Source organism: Penicillium cinerascens, assembly GCF_028974065.1.
Source record: "Penicillium cinerascens strain IBT 15544 chromosome Unknown contig_1_segment0_segment0, whole genome shotgun sequence".
NCBI lineage: Eukaryota > Fungi > Ascomycota > Eurotiomycetes > Eurotiales > Aspergillaceae > Penicillium > Penicillium cinerascens.
In genome coordinates this window covers 2,150,714-2,169,562 of record NW_026695287.1, presented here as the reverse complement: position 1 = coordinate 2,169,562, position 18,849 = coordinate 2,150,714, and the positions used below count along the sequence as shown (strand labels likewise).

Sequence of the window (18,849 nt, the reverse complement as noted above, 5' to 3'; positions counted from 1 at the left end):
TTTATTTTTCCTTTTGAGAGGGGCCGGTGACGATGGCTAGGGTGCTTTGTTTCTAGTCAGAAGGCTAGAAGCGTCTCTGGCAGATCTGTATTTGGTCTGCATTTCAACGGAAAAAAGGGGCTGTGGAGTGTCTGGATCCGCATGGTTCGAGCGATGTCGATTTGATAATGGATGTAATGACAGCTTATTCTTTCCATCTTCCTACTGTATTTGTAGCTACTTCCTTTACGATCCGAGTATCAGAGTATCACGTTTGAAAAGAATGCAAAAGGGATCTTGCCCTGGTTGGTTTTGGGTAGTGTCATCATTCATTATGTCCAAGAAAAAAGGAATAGAAAATTGTAAAGGTGAAAATGCCCAACAGTGGTATATGGCAAAGATGGGAAAAGAAGGGCGATCCGAAAAAGACGCCAAATGGACAATGACGAGCGGGTACTCGTCAGATCAGGGCAGGTCCAGGCTGAAAATGCAATGGAGGCCGTGGAGTCACGTCAAAGAATGCAGACCTTGCGAAAATGATTCTATGGATATATGACGGTCCTCTGCCAAGGGGCCAACGGAAGGCAGAATAGAAGCGTTAGGTTTCATCAAGGTTCGGTTTTATACCACTGGGGCGTCGGCAGTAAGACCGCAGAACTCGACGATCAGTCGTTCGAGGTCGGAAAGTTTGTAAGGCTTCGTCATGTAGCCTTTGATTCCCACTTTGGAGGCACGGTTCAGGGCCTCATCAGTAACGTCTGCGCTTACAGCAAGGACGGTCGGAGGCTGAGGGAAACGAAGCTTGGGTGAGGCTGTATCCAGATCCATGGAATCTGGGTCTCCGGTGTGGCCCATCTGAATTGAGGCATCATCAAAACCAGCATACTGGCCCTGGTGGTCATCCATCATCTGAAGAATGCGAGAGGTCGCCTCGTAGCCGTCCATTTCAGGCATCCAGAGATCCATCAAGACGATGTCAATTGGCTTCACCTTCGATGGTGCACGTGCTTGAGCAGAAATACTGGTCTCTCCTTCTATGATGCTGTCGCTAGTGGTTGTCCACGTACACAAAATGTCTTGAACGATTTGGACGGCTTCTCTGCCATCGGCGGCCTCAAGGACATCTCGGTAGCCCAGCTTTCGGAGCATGTTGATAAGCACACGGCGGTTGATTCGGTTATCTTCCGCAACGAGAAAACGCAAGGGAAACTTCTCGCCGAGCTTCTTATCGTACGAATCCCGGGAGATTGGAGCTCGAATTGGTCGGGCCTGCGACAATGTCCGTGGTGGTGTCGGACTCTCGGAGGTTTTCTCATCACCGGTGCTAGGTGTCGGCTGCTGCAGCTGACTCGGAGGGAAAGATGGCGAGATGGATGACGAAGTTTCCCAGATGAAACTGTTGGCACTGCCATGTCGGGAGTGGCCGCCAATAGTTGGCGGGGTCATGTATCTCTCATTCGGGGCTCCGAGTCGATTATAAGCCTCACGCTGATTCACAGGCACACGGATCTGGAACTCGGAGCCGTGGTCGGGGCCCGTGGTCGAGGAACGAACACAAATCAGATCGCCTCCCATCTTCCGCGAGAGACCCTTGGCGACAAGAAGACCCAGCCCCAGTCCATCTTTACTACGGGTAGTCGACGCGTCCTCGCGAGCAAATGGTTTGAAGAGGTTTGGTAGAAAGGCTTCCGGAATGCCAGGTCCGGTATCACGGACGCGAATCAAGACATCATTGGTGTTCGTGTCGACCGTCGCACATAACGTAATTGTGCCGTTGTTCGTGAATTTGATGGCATTGAGAAAAACGCACGATATCAATTTGGCCAGATCCCTGTCGTCGGCAAGCAGGGTGTCGGGCAAAGCCGGGTCAACAGACCAGTCCACAATCTTGGTGTGAAACTCGCCATTCGACGATCTGGACCGAATTTCAATTTTCTCACCACACTCGGTTGCGTTGCTGACAGCAGAATCAGGCCGGCCGCCAACGTGAAGGGATTCGTTAATCACCAAGCGGAGAAGGTCCCGCAATTTTGTAGAACGCAGGGCTGGACCCCGCAGGTTCATGTTGATACCCTCCAGTAGCAGGTGAGGTGCCGATCGTCGAACGGCGAGTGACGGACCAGGGTCCATCATGTTGGCCATGACTGCTTCGATCTGGCGGGCGGGTGTAGCATGAACTATCTGGTCGCTCTCGTGAACAGCGTTCTTGACTTCTTCGCTACGGGGCGATAATTCTTGCCGCGAGGATGATGCTCTGGTTCTTTGCTTGCGGGGAGCCGGACCACCACAGCTCATGTCGGGGGGAAGACTCCGCCGTCTCTTGTATGGGTTCACGGCGATGTTGTTTCCTTCGATGAAGACACTTGGACGACGTTCATATGTTACGGGCGGCAGGAATTGATTCTCGAGCATCCCGTTGTCTTCTTCACGTTGTGGTGTTTTGGGGACTTGCATGTTGAGATCGTATGCGTGGACAACATTGTCGGCCGCTTCGACGGCACGCCTTGCGCTGTCTTGAACCATCTCAATGCCCTCTTTGAGAGCCTGGAAAATGCTACCCGACTTCACAGGGGTCTTGCTTTCCATCGCTTCACGGACCGTGGCATGCATGACATCGAGCATGCCCACGACGCCCTGCATTGGAGTCCGCAGCTCGTGGGATAGGCTGCGTGCGTACGGTTTGAGGGGTTGAGATGTGAAATCATGGGCATCATTGAGAGAAGCTATTTGCGGGTTTTGGACAGTCGATGTAGCGGAAATTGGAAAAGTATCGAGATTGTGGCGCTCAGTGAACACATCGTCCAGTAAGAGTCGCTGAACGATCCTGTCCTCGAGAGAATGTAACATCATTTCGAGAAAAGACCAAGACAGATTTCGAGTCCGAAGGCCTTCTGGAGACCACATCAGGCCGAGATGTGCTATGCATTTGCCCGCCGAGAAGAGCGGGATGGCCAGATAGGCTTCGGCAGCAAACGGCAGCTGGTCGTCTCCGAATGATACCAAAGATTTGAGATTTTCGGGGATCAAACAGGGTCTCTCATGATCCATATGCAAAAGAGGGTTTCCGCCTGCGAAATACCGGTGTCGCTGCAGCCCGACGGTCTGGTAGCCGTCGTTGTAGTAAAACACTGCACCGAAGAGCGAAGGGCGCCGCCCACCTAGTTCGAGCATAGGTTCACCGTCGTGTACTCTCCGAGCCACGAATCCATACTGGGCCTTGCCCATCGATGTGATATCTTCCATGAGCCGTTTCCAGAACAGCTCGGTATCCGGGGTTCGCAGACCCTCCTTGAGGGTCACGAGATGCTCAATGGCGGCCGTTTGAGCGCCATCGTGCCAGGTACGACACGACGCGTCGAACTGCAGATCCCCATCTTCGGTCACGGTCGTAAGTCCATCGTTGACGGCTTCGGACTTGCAGGAGGGGAAGGCCATGACGGGTCGCGGGACAGAGTTAGGGACATCGGAGGGCGAGTCGGACATAGTCCATGTGGAATGGTGGGTGGGCAATGCTCTCTCTCGGGCTTTTTCTATGGCGGTAGGATAAAGATCATGGCTTGTCAAGGAGGTAGGATATCGACAGAGGGCAAGGATTGAACGGGTCAGGAGGGGAGATCAGGAGGGGATTTTCCAAGCTGTATGGGGCCACCGGGGCGGTCTAGACAACAGCCCTTCGACCTGAAACAGGAGATCGTGGGTCAGGAACAAGGGCTTCCTCCAGGGAGTTGCTAATAATAATACGGTCTTGCTCAATCTTCTCTCTACATTCTATCTCGTTCCTCTCTTTTCTTTTCGTTCACGCACATTGCGGAGACGGATGAAAACACGAGCCGCTGGATCGGCGGATCTAGACCGGCGCGGCGCAGATGAATACATACTACTTCGCGTAAGTACCCAGTACCTGTATTGCCACGCTGGGGCCCCCAGTAGGCTCGTACTGGGTACCGTGCTCGGACCTGGCCCGCCGACTTAGGCGAGCGGGGAGAACTGGGAACCCCTGTCCGATCGAGCGATCTTCAATTCTGGGGATGTCATCCTATAGAACTGCTGATAAGTACACGGATACTACACATTCGTCCTTCGAGAGGGATCTCTCACATCCCTTGCTACCTAGGTAATTCTGGCCGGGCATGGAATTCAAGCAGGGTGGTTTTTTCATATCGCCCAGTCGACATCTCAATTGCGAAAATGATCTGTCGAGTTCCATGGGCCAGGGCATAATCCCTTTGCTCGGTCTCACTGGTGAGAGATTTAATGCACCTACTCTCTATCATGTTGTAGTGTTGCCCTGGTAGAAGGCATCCATGTAGGGATTGCCGACCCCTCAGCCGCAAACACGGTCTTGCCCGCGCTCCAAGATTGCATGTCCTTTTCATTTACAGTAATAAAAATCAGATTGTGAATTTGGATGTGTTTTTTTCTATCAATGAATATAATTTAAGTTAAAAAAAAACATCAATGGTCCATTTCCATTACACATGTGGAGCAGCAGGGCACCGAATATATAACTTCACCGTATGAGCTGATCTGATCTGGTGACTGATATCACCACCGAATAACACCATATACGCCAATAATAGTGACCCCGATGTCTTCAAAGGGCTCTCCACTGAATCAATCGATCCCCATTCATCGCAGGAAACTTGCAATCATCCCCATTGAGATTTTGCTTTGCCAAGTTTGGATCTGTGATCTGTGATACCGAGGTAGATCTCCGCCAATCATGGATTGGGACCCCGCCGAAGGGATCGCGTTACAACTATTTGACATCAGAGGTATACGGAGTACAGCAAGCTCAACCTTTTATCCTCTGCTAATAAGTGCATCCAGAACTACGTTGAACATGGGCTCCATTACTCCATTTAACATTGCCGTCCCAGACGCCGAGCTCAAGAAGCTCCACCAGAAGCTCAAACAAGCAGAGTTCCCCGATGAACTGGACGAAGCGGGCTGGGACATGGGGGTCCCGCTCTCCGACATGAAGCGTCTGGTCACAAAATGGCGTGAGAAGTTTGATTGGCGAGCCCAAGAGAAGAAATTGAACGACCAGCTCAAGCAGTTCACCGTCCCCGTTTCAGTGGACGGCTTCGACGAGCTCAATATTCATGTTGTGCATCATCGGAGTGGGAACCCTCATGCTATTCCCCTCTTGTTTATTCATGGATGTACGATGTCTTCATCTCAAACTCTGATATTGTCATATGGCTCTGGCTAACTGCATATCAGGGCCAGGAAACTTCCTCGAAGCTACGAAGCTGATCCCGCTGCTTGTGAAGGACGATGACGGACCGACTTTTGATGTCGTGGCACCTTCACTGCCTAACTATGGTTTCTCACAGGGCGTGCAGAAGGTAAGTCTCTGATGATATGGCGGTTCTTGAATGTTCACCGATGATGAATGTGATCAGAAAGGATTCGGTCTGGCCCAGTACGCCGAAACTCTCCATAAGGTGATGATTACCCTGGGATATGAGGAATACGGTAAAGAAACATACTCTCTCGTACTATCAGCCGAGCCACTGACCTCGCTACAGTCATCCAGGGAGGAGACTGGGGCAGCATGATCGCCCGCACCATGGCACAGTACTACGCTCGGCACATCCAAGCCATCCACCTGAATTTTATCCCCGTCACACCTCCATTTCCTTGGCAGAGTCCTCTGCGTTTCCTTCATTCCCTGGCGAGTGTCCCCTTCTCCGCGAAAGACCGGGCGGCCGTCTCCCGCACGGTGGACTATGCTCTGCGCGGCAACGCGTACATGAAGCAGCAGGAGACCCGGCCTCAGACGCTGGGATATGGTTTGCATGACAGCCCTGTCGGGCTTCTCGCGTGGATCTATGATAAATTACATTCCTGGTCTGATAACTACCCATGGACAGATGATGAGATCTTGACTTGGGTCAGCATTTACTACTTCTCGCGGGCTGGGCCGACAGCGTCGACTCGGATCTATTATGAGGCTTCGGCGTCGAAGCCGGAAAGTGGGACTACTGGCAACGGCAAACAGGGGGAGCAGACGATCACGAAGTGGATGACGCTTTCGGAGGTCCTTGCAGCTTCTGCTCATTATAACGTGCGGTTCGCTGTGGCGCAATTCAAGGAAGAGATTGTTCAATGGCCCATCGCTTGGTACCGTTCTATTGGGAACGTGGTGCAAGAGAAGGAGTTTGACCGTGGCGGTCATTTTGCCGCGTGGGAGGTGCCTGAGTTGCTTGCGGGTGATTTGAAGGAATTCCTAGGTAGGGATGGGCCTGCCTACGATGTGGTTCAGGGCAAAGACGGCTATTGAGCCCGTCTTTAGTTATGATATTAGTATCCCTGAATGAGTACCTCGAGGGTATGCAAATAAAAAACCGATGTGACGTGATGACGGAGCTTGTATTATCGTGATATGAAGTATGAGAAACATATAGCCGCAGGATGAATCCACGGTCTGATCGTCGTCCTCGCGTCACTGTGGTATTGCGCCAGTGGCTGACCTACGATGGCACATCATCATCCAGTGAAGACCACAGACGCCGATGCCCTCAAACCAACAGAAAGCCCAAAATGAACCAACTTGACCCTCTGGTATCCTCTCTTTAATCCTGTCGTCCCTTCAGTAACCGCTGGGTCACCTTGTCCTTCTCTATAATATACACCTGTGCACCCCAACCGGAGAGGGCATCTCGGTCGACGGCGGCCAGTAGGGCTTGGGAGATGGTCTCGAAGAGGTCCTCAGGAGACTACGATCATGTTAGCTTGAGTCGTGCTGAAGCCAAAGAGCATATACGCACCAGATCTGGCTCCCACAGACCCTCACAGGTACCGAACAGCTGTTCGCTGGCCGTTCCGCTCACGATGAAGTCCTTGGCAAAGTCGATACAGCCGATGCTGTCGAATCCACAGATAAACGGCTTGCCGGTCGTTTGATTGATACCGCCAATGACCGGGCTGACGAAGAACGGTCCGAAGCGCTTCTCGTACAACGATGAGCTCACCAGGTTGGCCAGGGTCTGGGGGGAGATATTGCGCTCCTCGCGCAGGCGGTACATGTTGACCTTGTAGCGGAAAAGGTCAGAGACGGTGTTAACATCGGTGGCGAGACCAGTCAGGCCGAGATAGGTAGACGGGGCGTAGTTGAAGATCTTGGGGAAGTTGTTGGAGACGGTCAGGGCTTGCATGCCCAAGCGGAGGTCGCAGGCGATGGCGACGCAGTCCTTGCCCACCATGGCGACGCAGGCACCGCCATCTGTGTAGAGGTTAGTGGGTTTCTCGATTGGTTGTCAGGGCCATGATGGATTCGTACTGATGTCGAAGGGAGAGCCCTGATGATGGCAGGAGGTGGTTAGCTTTGAAGTCCTGCGGCTGGGGTTGAACGGGGGAAGGGACCCGGTTCCATACCATTATTGCAGTTCTTTCTTATCAATCCAGCTAGCTGTGTAAACTCTGGAGCTTTGACGGGAGACAGGAGTGGATAAGAGAGGGTTGAAGGGGGAGGTCGGGGGTGGAGGATTGGGGAGGTGAGTTGATGACGGGGAGCTGTGAAGTACGCGAGAGCTCGGATGACGCCGCACCGCTGCCTGTTTGGTCGGCCTCGACCTTCGACTGCTTTCTTTCTAATCTCGCACCCCACGCTCTCCTCACCTCACGTCATCTACCCCCTATCCGCGTTCCTTTTCCTTCCAAAGCCTTTTATTCTTATTTTGTCCCGCCATTGTTTCCAGAGAGTTCCACAAAGTGCAACTATGAGCGCCCACGTCGTGGTGATCGACGCGACGGCCAGGCGGGCAACTGTCAAGACGACACCTGCCAAACACTTGACAGATGTGTTGCAAGAAGCATGCTCCAAGCTTGGATATAACCCTAGCCAATATGGCTTGAAGTAAGTCAAGCTGCTCCCCGCCGACATATGGCCATGCTAACCTAGTCTACAAAGGCATAACCGCAAACAATTGGACCTTTCCCTTTCCTATCGCCTCTCTGGTCTCAGCTCTGGCGCAAAGCTCGAGCTTGTACAGCTGTCTCGATCTCCCTCCATCGTCACAGTCGCTCTTCAGCTCCCTGAATCCGAAACTCGCGGTGCTCCAAACGGGCGCATACTTGACAAGTTCCCAAGCACGACCAGTCTTTGGCTAATCTTGCGCAAGTTTGAAGCCGGAGTGGCAGGAAGCGGTCCAGTACGAAACCTGACTGCTAGGGGAGTACCCGCTACAACTGATGGCGACGCTGGCACTGGGACCTTGTTCTATGAGATCCCCGTTCTACAGATATTGGAGCGCGAGCTATCTAGTTTCACGGACTTGCAGAAGTCGCTGGCTCAACTCGGCTTCAATAGTGGTAACGTGCTTATTCGACTCAGCTTCCGACGGACTGAAGATCCTCTCGACATTGCCATGACCAAGATTGCCGAGTTTTTCAAGACGTCCGAGGATGAAATGCCAGCAACGACATCGAACCAAGCACCCGCAACATCTGAAGAGGAGGCAAAAGATGAAACCCAGCTGCAAATACCCAGCGTCAGTCAGCCTGAAACATCCAGTGAGCCAACTGCGCCTTCCGCAGATGACCAGGATACTCCGATTCCAGATGCTCCTGAGCAACCTGCCTCAACTTCAACATCCGAACGACCCATCACCGTATTTTCGCCTCCCTCCGCCAACACCCCATCATCTGCCCAAATACCATACAACGAGGAAGACTATGTGCCCTCGATCGAGCACGCCAAAGCTCATCAACGGCTGCTCAACCAATCCTCTCGTCCACAGCGCCTGCCTACCGATGCTGAGATAGCCGCCAAAGCTGCAGCAGAGGAGAAACGACGCTCCGAGATCCGCGAGATAGAGGTGAAAGTCCGTTTCCCAGACCAAAGTCAGGTGGTTGTGAAGTTTGGTCCTTCCGACTCTGGCAAATCGTTGTACGGATTCGTGCGCAGCTGTCTTGCTCCAGTATTCACTGGAGAGAAGTTCAACCTAAACATCTTCCGGAACCCCACTGCATCGCGCCCTGCAAGCCTAAGCACGCTCCCCGAGTCTGACCAGACCCTGATTAAGGACTTGGGACTAATGGGACGAGTTCTGGTTAATTTCACATGGTCCGATGGCGTATCCTCTGCACAGCGCCGAACCGACTTGCTGCGTCCGGAACTCCGCAGCCAAGCCCGCGAGCTGAAGGTCGAGCAGCCACCAGAGCCCAAGGAGGAATTGTCTATACCAAAGACTGAAGCAGGTCCAAGTGATTCTGGCGATGGCAAGCCTGGCGGAGCACGGAAGCATGGTGGCATTCCAAAGTGGTTAAAACTGCCTGGAAAGAAATGAACTCCATCTTAATGACTCGGACGTATCTCATGAGTGATGCGTGTTTCTGGATGATCATGACTTGGACGCAGGGGTTGCATTGCTTTGTGAATGATAACAGATTTCATTTGCATATATTGGGCAGTACCAATGCAATTGCATGATTGATGACGATCGGGTTCCACGTTGCTATTCCAATAGGCCGCAAAGAAAGTAGTGCTCCATTCAAATAAATTGACGGAGATAGACGCGGAATTAGACCTAGCGTCATACGCAGCCTACTGTAGTCCAAAGAAATCCAGCATGTACACTGTACACACCTGAAGATGGCTTGGCCACTCTACGCAATTACGAAGGAATGAATCAAACGTTGAACAAAATGTTTTCATTATGGTTTCTCTTCCATAACAAGAGGAAGGGATCCCACTTTTGCCATCCCCGTCATCCACCGGTAGTCACAAAAACCTTATATCCATATTCCGATCCGCAAGCCATACGCTATGCGATTTTTTCGTTCGTATCCCTTGCGCGCGCCAGGTATTCGAGTCGTTAAACGAAGGAGAAAAAAGAATCAACGGAATCGAACGCTTAGTTCTGGACACGGCGGGACTCAGCGATGACGCGCTGCATGTCCTCAACCTTAGCCTTGCCGCGGCCGAAGGTACCGAGCTGGAGAGGATGTTAGCGTTTGGTTCGAGTGTGCGGTATACTGATCTTCTCGCTGGGGATAGGTGAATTGCGGAAAAGCAATTCAGCGCATCCGGTGCAGGGTTGCATTCATATGAATGGGCCGAGTCCAAGTCGACTTATGTCTTCCTGGAGTGGTGAATTCGCATGAAGCATCCTACTGCACCGATTTGCCCAGAACCAGCAATTCCCCCACTCAATCCAATCCACCTCGCAAACAGATCAAGAAGAAATGAAGGAGTTCAACACGTACGCGCTTCTTAGCGAGCTTGCGGGCACGCTTGTCCTGGGCGTTCCTCAACAGCTCAACGATGCGGCGCTCATAGGGAGCGAGACCGACGACCTCGCGGGTGATGTCGCGGACGAACTGAGTGCGGCGGGAAGACTGGCCCTTGGTACGGCTGACCTTGGTCTTGGGGGTGTTGAGGGCAGTGGTTTTCTATAGCCGGACATGTTAGTCGGTCTGGTTCAAACAATCCATTCGCAGTCATATCCATGTCCAAAGAGCTCTGTTCATTCGTTGCGTCGAATTATTTTCGGTTGTAGGTCGTAGTCGGGGTTCAGGCCGGCGGTCGAAGTTTGTGTCCGGGTCCCATCAAATGTCCAAATTTTCTTCCGCGACTCTTCGAAGTCCATCGGATTTTCCTCCTCTTCCCAGCTGCTCCTCTATGAAGCCTGATCTTTTGGATTGCAGTATAATCGCAGCGGCGTATTCTGCGTATTGAACATGAACCCTCGACGGGACCCGACCCGAAAATTTTCGATCGCAAAAAGAACAGAGGCTCTAGACATGACACTGCCAGGTGGGAAAGGTGATGACATACGTGGCCACTGTTGGTGCCGAGCACAATTCCGGAGCGTTCCTGGGCCATCTCGACGGTTGGTGACTGGGGAGGTTGGCGGTGGTTGTCGAAGAAGGGGAATGAGGAAGCCAGCAAGCAAATCCGCCTAGTGACGGGAACCGCACAATTGCGGATCTTGGCGCGGTGTGCGGTAGGCGAGTGTTTAGGGCTAGGGCTAATATCTTGTTTTGGTTAGTGATCATGCGGGTATTCATGCCTGGGGCATACATGATCGTCTTGGTCACGTGCTACTATATGCCCTCACATCTGCGTTCAAAGTTGAAAGTAAGAATGGATATCGGTTTTCTATTCTCATCTACCTGTTCTAGTTATGTTTTCGTCTTCCACCGAAGTCCTTTGTGCATGTAGTCATACGTCTCATTAGATTCTCACGCCCATGACTCCATCCAGGGCTTCCTCCCAGCTCTCCATCAGAGAACCGCAGAACACCTCCAGTGCCGATCCATCCAAGGTGGCTTCCAAGGCTTGCTGGAGCTCTTGGCTGTATTTGATAGAGGGGTCACCATGACCAACAAGGTTGATCAGGCCATTGAGCACACCCGATGTGGAGACGCGCTGCTTCAGCGCTTTGGCGTTAGTCCGGACGAGTTCAAAGATGTCAGTGACCAAAGCAGACAGCCGGTCCACGCGGTCCTTGGGGAGCTTCACGGCCTTTGACCCCTTTCTGGAAGACAGAGTAGCGAGCTGAGAAAGAGCCTTCAGTGTGTCCAGCAGCGTGAAGACAGAGTGGAAGAATCTCCAGGTGGGCGCAGTCGGCACATCGGATAGGTAGAAAGCGGTGGTAGCAATGAGCGGCGAAACGTCGGAAGTGTCGAGCGTCAGGTCTTTTTTCTTCAGGTTTAGCCAGTCCTCCACTACCCCAAGAGATTTGTCGGCTTGTGCAAGGGTGGTGGTCTTCGACCCGGCCATGAAGACTGCGACCTTAAGCACCTCTGTGTGAATCTTGGCTGCCTCCTTCTCGGTGGCTGTCTCATCATCTACCCCCTCGGAGATGGCAAGGTTCTCGATGGCGGGTAGGTCCATCTCAGGTGCGAGTGGTCTCTGCAAAGCAATGCCCTTGAGCACGCTATACATTTGGTCGGTGACTCTGCCAGAAGCCAGCCAATTTTCCTGAACGAATGTCAGCTATCGGCGCAGTGACAGATTGACCTACAAAAAGCTTACCTTTGGAATCGGTCCCACGCGCATTCTCTCTTCAAATGTGGGGTTTCCCGGGTATTCGCAGTCCATGAACACATCGTAATCTCGGTTGTCTGTGGCGGGTGAGATATTACGAGCTGTGATTATGGTTAGCAACTGCTTTAAATAGCCCCATTGCCATCCAATATAGGTATGAACAAACCGATATCATCATAACGAGTCATGGGGTCGCCGCCAGCCAGCCTCTGTGAGCGCCGCACTTCAAGTGCCATCATTCTGCGACAGATACTGTTCCTGAGACGTTCCCGCAGCTGAACCATTTCTTCCGCATTGACAAAGCTTCCCTCATTCATGCAACGAGTGCGGAACTTGAGAGTTGATACCTCAGAGTTGCGGTAGAAGTTGAGGCCTTGAACGAACGCCGCTTGCGGGTCAAAGTCCTTGTACTCAGCGCCTTCGACCGGCGGCGCAGAGTGAGGATGGATAGTAGCGAGGCGGGTAAAAAGATTGTGAGCAACAGTTTCATACTGGATCTGTTTGACGGAAAGCTTGCTGAAAGTGCTCATGGCAAGAGAGCCAGCACCGAGGAGAAGATAAATGCGAATCAAGAGCAAGCGAGCCTGGTAGTTATGTGGCGAGTCTAGCAGAAGCCGTTCCAGAATGCCAGCAGCGCGAATGAGAGCCGAATCTGGGACTCGCGCTTGAGTCTCACCAGTTTCGCTTGCGCGAAGAAAGGCCATAGCAGCAAGAATGCACAGATCATCTCTAGGTTGGCTTTCAGTAGCGGAAGCGGATTCTTTCTCCTCCTTGGTCTTTTCCGGGCTTCCATTACCAGCGCAGGACTGATAAAGTTTCATGCACTGGCTAACAAAAGCCTCAACTTTATCTTTGGAAGAGCCGTCTTCGGCGCCTGAGATATTCAGGCAGTAAGACAACTTGAGGGAGTTTATCATGGGGACGATGGACTGGATGATGGTCAGCGTGGAAGAAAAGCATGGCAAGATTATCTCAAGTCAGGAAACTAACATTATTGTCATCTTGCTTGCAATTCGCAAGGTAGTCTGCAATTTTCGACATAGCATTTCTGTCATCAGCCAATGCTCTTCGGAGATCGCCAAAGACATAGAGTTTGTGCTTGTGTTGATCCGCATATCTCTGGCAGGCTGAAAGGACATCATCCGGAGTCATTTCTCCGAGTTGCATTCCCAGGAAGGCCGAGTCAACGTGAGCCAGAGCCGCATTGCGGGATTTAGGTTGGGCCTTGATGAACTCCTCGATAAACTTTTGTGTTTCAGCAGCAATTCTAATGAGCGAAGTAAATAAGTCAGCCTAGTGGGAATATTACGGCGGGAGCGAGAAACAAACCCAGGAGTTTTGATGTTCCGTACTGCTTCAACCAGCAGACTCCAGATGCCCCAATCATCGATTTCACGAAGGTTTTTCTTGATTTTTCCATCCTCGTTGACAGTGTAAAGATCCTTCACGAAAGCTAGGCCTTCTTCCCACAGCCCTCCAGATGCCAAGGCCGTGGCTTTGCAGATGAGGAAATTCTTGTCTCGCCGGACAATGCGAGATTTGAGACCAAGATTTTTGCTATCCAGAATCTTGACGATTTCGGCATGCTGCTTCTGTGACTCGAAGATCTTGACAAGTAATCGCAGTTCCTCGGAACTCTGGATCGCGCGCGGATGGCTCAACAGATCGGCCTAAGAAATTGATCACGGTTATTCATCAGCCTGGCTCCGATTTAGGGTATCTCAAATGCAAAGAAAGAATACTTACCGGATTGACAGGAACGTCGGCAGCTGCCTTTGAGATCATTCGGTACGCCAATGTTCCAAAAAGCTTGCGCTCCGTCTCTGAGCTCGCGGCATCCGTTGCCAGCAAATGTGTGAGAACGATAGCCCAGAAGTAATATTTCCGCTCCTTGGGGAAGTTTTTCTGGAGACTCATCGCTGCCTATAAATCAGAAGGGTTATAATTGTCAGATACGATTCTTCATCCCTCTGTGATCAATGTGCGGAGTCGTCTCTTGCTACTGACCTTCTGCGCCGACTTCCAGTCATTGCTTTCAAACGACGTCGTGAACCACTCTAGCTGGATATCCAATACCTGCGGCTTTACCTTGGCGGCTTTTTCCCATAGACTGCTCCTGGTCTCACCGTGTCCGTCTAGCTTCTGCAGAGTCAGGAACAGCTTCTCCAAGGTGTCGAGGTCGGTAGTAGGGGGCTCGGCGTTACAAAGCTCGAGGGTCTCGGCGATTCCGCGCTGTTTATGGGCATCATCCGCGTGAAGGAAGAGGATATGCGCCTTCCATGCCTGTCGAATTCCATGTTAGCGGGGCTTCAGTCTGATGCAGAGGTAAATTCAAAGCGCTCGAAACTCAGCCACATGGCAGCTCAAGACTCAATTACACGGAAATTAGATCAGCATACCTTCAGGAACCGCGTGTCCTCGCCTTTTTTCATGCGCTTCTCGACGAGCTGCAGCGCCTGCTTCAGATTCTGCCCGTCAATGGCATCTTGAACCTGGTTGTTGCGGCGCAGGAAGACTGCGTCATTGGCAGGCGCCATTGTGAGACGCTCGGACAGGGCAAAGCACACCCAACGGCACTAACACACAGAAACAGAGGGTAATTCGAGCTCGCTTTCGAGCTCACAGATGCTGTTTGGCGGGGAAGTGACAGAAAGCGGTGAAGAAAAAATATGGCAGAAGACGGGCGGGCGGTGAGAAGCAAGCGGTATTTTCAGTGAGAAGCGCTGCCTCAGCGTGGCTTGCCCGATTAGGCGCGCATTCATTTTACCCTCAGTTTTGGCGACATGTGACGCCTTTATTCACTTCCTATTGGCGGGGCTCCATGTGCTTCTCCTCAATGACTTAGATATGAGAGCTGTTCTTCCTTAGGCGTTTGACCTCATCCTGCATTGAATAGTATCAGTTTTACTTTTAACTGACGAAGTGACGAGGCCTGAACAAATCCTCGATAATATTTACTGAAGTTATATGCACATTGAGTTGAACTATTAGCCTCATCTGGAAGTAAATTAACGCCAAACAGGCAGAATGAATCTAATGTCCCTCCGAAGAAAAGTAGGCTCAATGTTGTTCACTAATTTGAACATTGGAAAATCTCAAGTATACGGTATACATATCCGCCTATCGTTAGATGTGCCATGCTCTGCCGACGACGTTAAATTTTCATATGGACCTAGGTAAATTGGAAAGCAGATTTTTCTTCGTACCCTCATGGATTGTTACCCAAGCCGTGTAGAACACGCCGCAATCCGTGTCTAATTGTTACTACATAAACAACCCTGCCCTGTCGCAGCATAGATCTACCGTACTGGAAATCACTATCCAGTGAGTCAGTGAAAAACAATGTTCTTTAGAGAGTCTGATCGAATGTTCTAAGAAATATCTTGCCATCGAGCTTTTTCCACGCTCTCATTGAGGAGATGATCCCAATTCCAAGGGTATGGATGACCCAGAGGAGATACCCATTTTACTATGGTTCTTAGAGGGCGGTGATTATTGCGTTTGAAATGCTTGTGGTCATTGCTGGCTTTATTTTTTCAGTTTTTGCTGCGATTCAAACTCGTCGGTTTTCCATAGAGTCGCATGGGTGCAAGTCTTGTCATTTCCATTGCAGAGCACAGCCTAGTAAACTTTGAATAAAATGTCTAGATAGAAGCCATTCATGAAGATTGGCTCAGGGCAGCAGTTGGGACCACCATGCATAAAATAAAGAGAACGAAATAATTTAGTATACAGTTCAAAGGGATCCACGCACAACCTTTCAACACCAAGGGCATGGGGATCTTGAGGGAAATAGGAACAAAAACAGCAGACGCGCTTATCTTGCGGCCGTATCATGGTATCGCTCCCTTGCCAAAATGGTATTCGAATGCTGGCCACACAAAATTTCGCACGACGGACCATGCAATTATTATAGGATGATTGCAAATCACAAAGTCCAGAAAGTCGGGGTCGACAAACTTCATGCTAAGGCGGGGTTGGAAAGTGTATTGCACGAGACGCAATGTTTGCCCTTGGCGCGGGCACCTTCTTCGTCAAAATGCATCAAGCCTGGTTGAATTCTATTTGGAAGCCTAAGCCGCCTTTTTTTGATTCAACTGCGGCCCTTGTCAGCGAATTTTCGATATAGCAGTGTTGGTGTCTTTGCAAATCGCAGAATCGTCCATGTGACCTTGAAAAGGTACAAAGCAAATAAGAGAGCCTTGGAAAGACGATTCAGGGCCTGCTTCAACTTACCCAGTTCTTCTTGCAATCTCGATAAGCCCTAGAAAGTGAATAAGTCAGTCATGGGCAAGGGAAGGAGAAAAAGACGAATCGACATCAAGGCATGCAGGGCAACCTCCGATCTCGCGACACTTAGCTCCTCAGGATTAAGAGACAGTATACGTACTGGAAGTAGTCGCCACACATCTCGCGATCAAAGCCGTTGCGCTTCATGCACTTGAGACTTCGATCCGCAAAGTCCTGACAAGGATCATAATATTCGCTGGCATTTTTGCTAGTATCATCGGGTCAGCCACGAACGCGGATCGGAAGGCAAACGCAAGATGAAAGAAAAAGGATTCTTTGATTGAAAATATTCCGCAGACAAACATGGCTCCTTCCCCCTTGAAGTTGTTCATAGCACGCGGGATCGTTTGTCACTGGCCGGATCCTCCCAACCCAGTCCACCTGACGCCCAGTAACAAATATATGCACGCAGACAGGTTCATGACGCATTTGACGTGAAGAAAATCAGGGAAAACGGGTTTGAGAACTCACTGGGAGAACTTCCTCTCGGCCTTCTCCCACGCCTTGCCGTGGGTTTCCTCCTTGGGGGTTTCGCCCGACATGGAGATGAGGTCTACAGATTGCTGTTTTCGCCGGCTCAGTAAAATGGAAGAGACCGGTGTGACCGGGCGCAGGAATCCGAGCACCGATAGGACGTGTCGAATGTGATCTTGGGGAACGTTGGAGGATAATTGGAGATCTGGACGTTAGTGTTTCTCCGGCAGAATCGGGGATCCGCAGTCTTGGCGCGGAGACGCCAACCACCGGAGCCGCATAATCATCAACTTGACTATGCTTGCAAAACTAATGCCTCAAACCAGCCCTACAGGCCTTTGCCAGCTGCAGGCCTTTTGGCCTTGGCCCTTTCTGATCGTGCCAGAAATCTTCTCCTATCTTGACACGGCTTTCTTCAGCTGCCCTGCCGCCGTTTCCAGCTTAGATAAATCGCGTCTTGTAACACTTCGGATTTCAGCGTTCAATGAGTCATTGTAAGATACTGCAAATCTCTATAGAATAATCTAGCTACTTTATCAAGTCAATCATGAATTCATAACATTACTCAAATGCGCTGACCATGCCCAATCGACTTTAAGAGCCCTTGCAATTTCTACTACAGCTTGGCTGCAGGCTGCAAGAGATGCTTCATCTCAGAGTTCGGGTACTCCACATTCTGCGATGAATCCGGTCGCTGTCGATCCCAAGCCCACTTCTCCACCAATTCGGGCGCCAACTCGCCCTCAATCATTTGTGTGATGTATTTGCCAAGCACGGGGAAGAACTTGTAACCGTGGAATGAACCGCAAGTTGCGACGTAGAGTCCCTTAGAAGCAGAGTGAGGAGAAATGATAAAGTCAGAGGTGGTGGTGAAAGCGTCCCTGTTGAGTGTTAGTTTGTGTTTTAATCGTCATGTTAGTAGGGGGTTACTCACCAACAAATTCGGTGTTTCGTCATCTCCCAATCCGCACTCTCGGGCCCGTACCACAGATTCCTAGACTCGACAATATCCTGTTTGAGAGGTCCAGGAACCTTCCACTGGTTGTAGTCGTGTGTAGGCGGAGGAGAAGAGATATGACGGCCAGGCAACACCTCTCGAGTATTTGTGAAAATCTTGGATCCCCACCACTTGAGCTCTCCGTCCTTGGTAGGGGGAATGCTACCGATGAAGGGCTTGCCTTTTGACAATTAGCGGCGTTCGTGTAAGTATATGAGAAAGCTTACCCTCCTCGGGTGTGTAACCCTGGAAGCCAACAGGCATGTCCTTGAACTTCTTATACTGCTCCTCGTTGAGCTGTGCCATTCCCGTCGTAATCCCAGCGGCCACAATTCGCTCTCCAGCTCGAAGGCCGGCGTTGCCGCTCTTCGCAGCGCTCCACTCCAGTAACGTGGGTGTGAAAGCGCCAGCAGCGACGACAACATGAGTCGCCGACAAGATCTTTCCAGATTTCGTCTTGATACCGGTACAAGACCCGCGGCCATTGAATTCCAGAGTGGCGACGTCGGCCGTCACGTACTTGACGCCTAATTCCAGGCACTTTTTCGTGACTGCTCGAAGAGCATCTCCAGCGGCGGCCCAACCACTGGCCCTGTTCACGAGCACCTCCTTGACGCCGGTATAGTCAGCGTTATCAAAAACCCCACCGTAAAGCTTTCGGGCCTCGGCGACAGGGAGGGCAATGATATCGTTATTGCGGCCGAGCTCCTTATGGTTCGTAATGACGTTCTGCGCGTAGTCGCTGCGGCACGTCCAGTAGACGCCAGTCTGGTGGAAATAAGGCTGCCAGAGAGGATCCGACTTGAAGATTTCTTGAGCCTCAAGAGCGAGTCTGCAGTAGACCTTGTCGTCGTAGTCGGCGCGAACAACCTTGTTCCAATCCCACGATGCAGCCACACGAGACTCGGCGTCGTATGCATCTCGGTCAACCAGAGTCACCGACGCATTGGGATACTTCTGGATGAGATGATAGGCAGTTGATACACCAAAGACACCAGCGCCGATAATAAGGTATGAGGGGTTGCTTGAGGCCATCTTGAAAGCGACTAATGGGATCCTTTGCAGGAGCAAGTGAGTCTCGGCAGCTGCTCGAGATGGCTCTTTAGGA

The 18,849-nt window shown here is 51.3% G+C and overlaps 8 protein-coding genes across 8 annotated transcripts; 2 read left to right on the top strand and 6 right to left on the bottom strand.

The window, feature by feature from the left end:
• Positions 1-600: 600 nt before the first annotated feature.
• Positions 601-3,462, bottom strand: N7498_002362 (ATP-binding response regulator; the record flags this gene model as incomplete). The annotated part of the gene is made up of 1 exon (XM_058449424.1): positions 601-3,462. One exon carries the CDS (start codon positions 3,460-3,462, stop codon positions 601-603), a length of 2,862 nt encoding a protein of 953 aa, XP_058311768.1.
• Positions 3,463-4,822: 1,360 nt separating this feature from the next.
• N7498_002361 (epoxide hydrolase) lies at positions 4,823-6,268 on the top strand (the record flags this gene model as incomplete). The annotated part of the gene is made up of 4 exons (XM_058449423.1): positions 4,823-5,144; positions 5,206-5,330; positions 5,388-5,460; positions 5,514-6,268. 4 exons carry the CDS (start codon positions 4,823-4,825, stop codon positions 6,266-6,268), a joined length of 1,275 nt encoding a protein of 424 aa, XP_058311767.1.
• Positions 6,269-6,336: 68 nt separating this feature from the next.
• Positions 6,337-7,496, bottom strand: pup3 (proteasome core particle subunit beta 3). The gene is made up of 4 exons (XM_058449422.1): positions 7,363-7,496; positions 7,268-7,286; positions 6,756-7,210; positions 6,337-6,704 (listed from the first exon to the last, which is right to left on the bottom strand). Exons 1-4 carry the CDS (start codon positions 7,363-7,365, stop codon positions 6,561-6,563), a joined length of 621 nt encoding a protein of 206 aa, XP_058311766.1. The 5' UTR covers positions 7,366-7,496; the 3' UTR covers positions 6,337-6,560.
• A 210-nt stretch (positions 7,497-7,706) lies between these two features.
• On the top strand, positions 7,707-9,275 carry N7498_002359 (putative UBX domain protein; the record flags this gene model as incomplete). The annotated part of the gene is made up of 2 exons (XM_058449421.1): positions 7,707-7,843; positions 7,898-9,275. The coding sequence occupies 2 exons, from the start codon at positions 7,707-7,709 to the stop codon at positions 9,273-9,275; spliced, it is 1,515 nt and encodes a 504-aa protein (XP_058311765.1).
• Positions 9,276-9,842: 567 nt separating this feature from the next.
• On the bottom strand, positions 9,843-10,813 carry N7498_002358 (60S ribosomal protein eL36; the record flags this gene model as incomplete). The annotated part of the gene is made up of 3 exons (XM_058449420.1): positions 9,843-9,923; positions 10,195-10,380; positions 10,766-10,813. The coding sequence occupies 3 exons, from the start codon at positions 10,811-10,813 to the stop codon at positions 9,843-9,845; spliced, it is 315 nt and encodes a 104-aa protein (XP_058311764.1).
• Positions 10,814-11,164: 351 nt separating this feature from the next.
• N7498_002357 (MDM20/NAA25 family protein) lies at positions 11,165-14,517 on the bottom strand (the record flags this gene model as incomplete). The annotated part of the gene is made up of 8 exons (XM_058449419.1): positions 11,165-11,914; positions 11,969-12,081; positions 12,147-12,909; positions 12,971-13,247; positions 13,310-13,650; positions 13,727-13,903; positions 13,988-14,263; positions 14,380-14,517. The coding sequence occupies 8 exons, from the start codon at positions 14,515-14,517 to the stop codon at positions 11,165-11,167; spliced, it is 2,835 nt and encodes a 944-aa protein (XP_058311763.1).
• Positions 14,518-16,053: 1,536 nt separating this feature from the next.
• Positions 16,054-16,812, bottom strand: N7498_002356 (coiled-coil-helix-coiled-coil-helix domain-containing protein; the record flags this gene model as incomplete). The annotated part of the gene is made up of 4 exons (XM_058449418.1): positions 16,054-16,077; positions 16,217-16,244; positions 16,371-16,478; positions 16,742-16,812. The coding sequence occupies 4 exons, from the start codon at positions 16,810-16,812 to the stop codon at positions 16,054-16,056; spliced, it is 231 nt and encodes a 76-aa protein (XP_058311762.1).
• A 548-nt stretch (positions 16,813-17,360) lies between these two features.
• On the bottom strand, positions 17,361-18,776 carry N7498_002355 (NAD(P)/FAD-dependent oxidoreductase; the record flags this gene model as incomplete). The annotated part of the gene is made up of 3 exons (XM_058449417.1): positions 17,361-17,625; positions 17,679-17,922; positions 17,969-18,776. The coding sequence occupies 3 exons, from the start codon at positions 18,774-18,776 to the stop codon at positions 17,361-17,363; spliced, it is 1,317 nt and encodes a 438-aa protein (XP_058311761.1).
• Between the last annotated feature and the right edge of the window lie 73 nt (positions 18,777-18,849).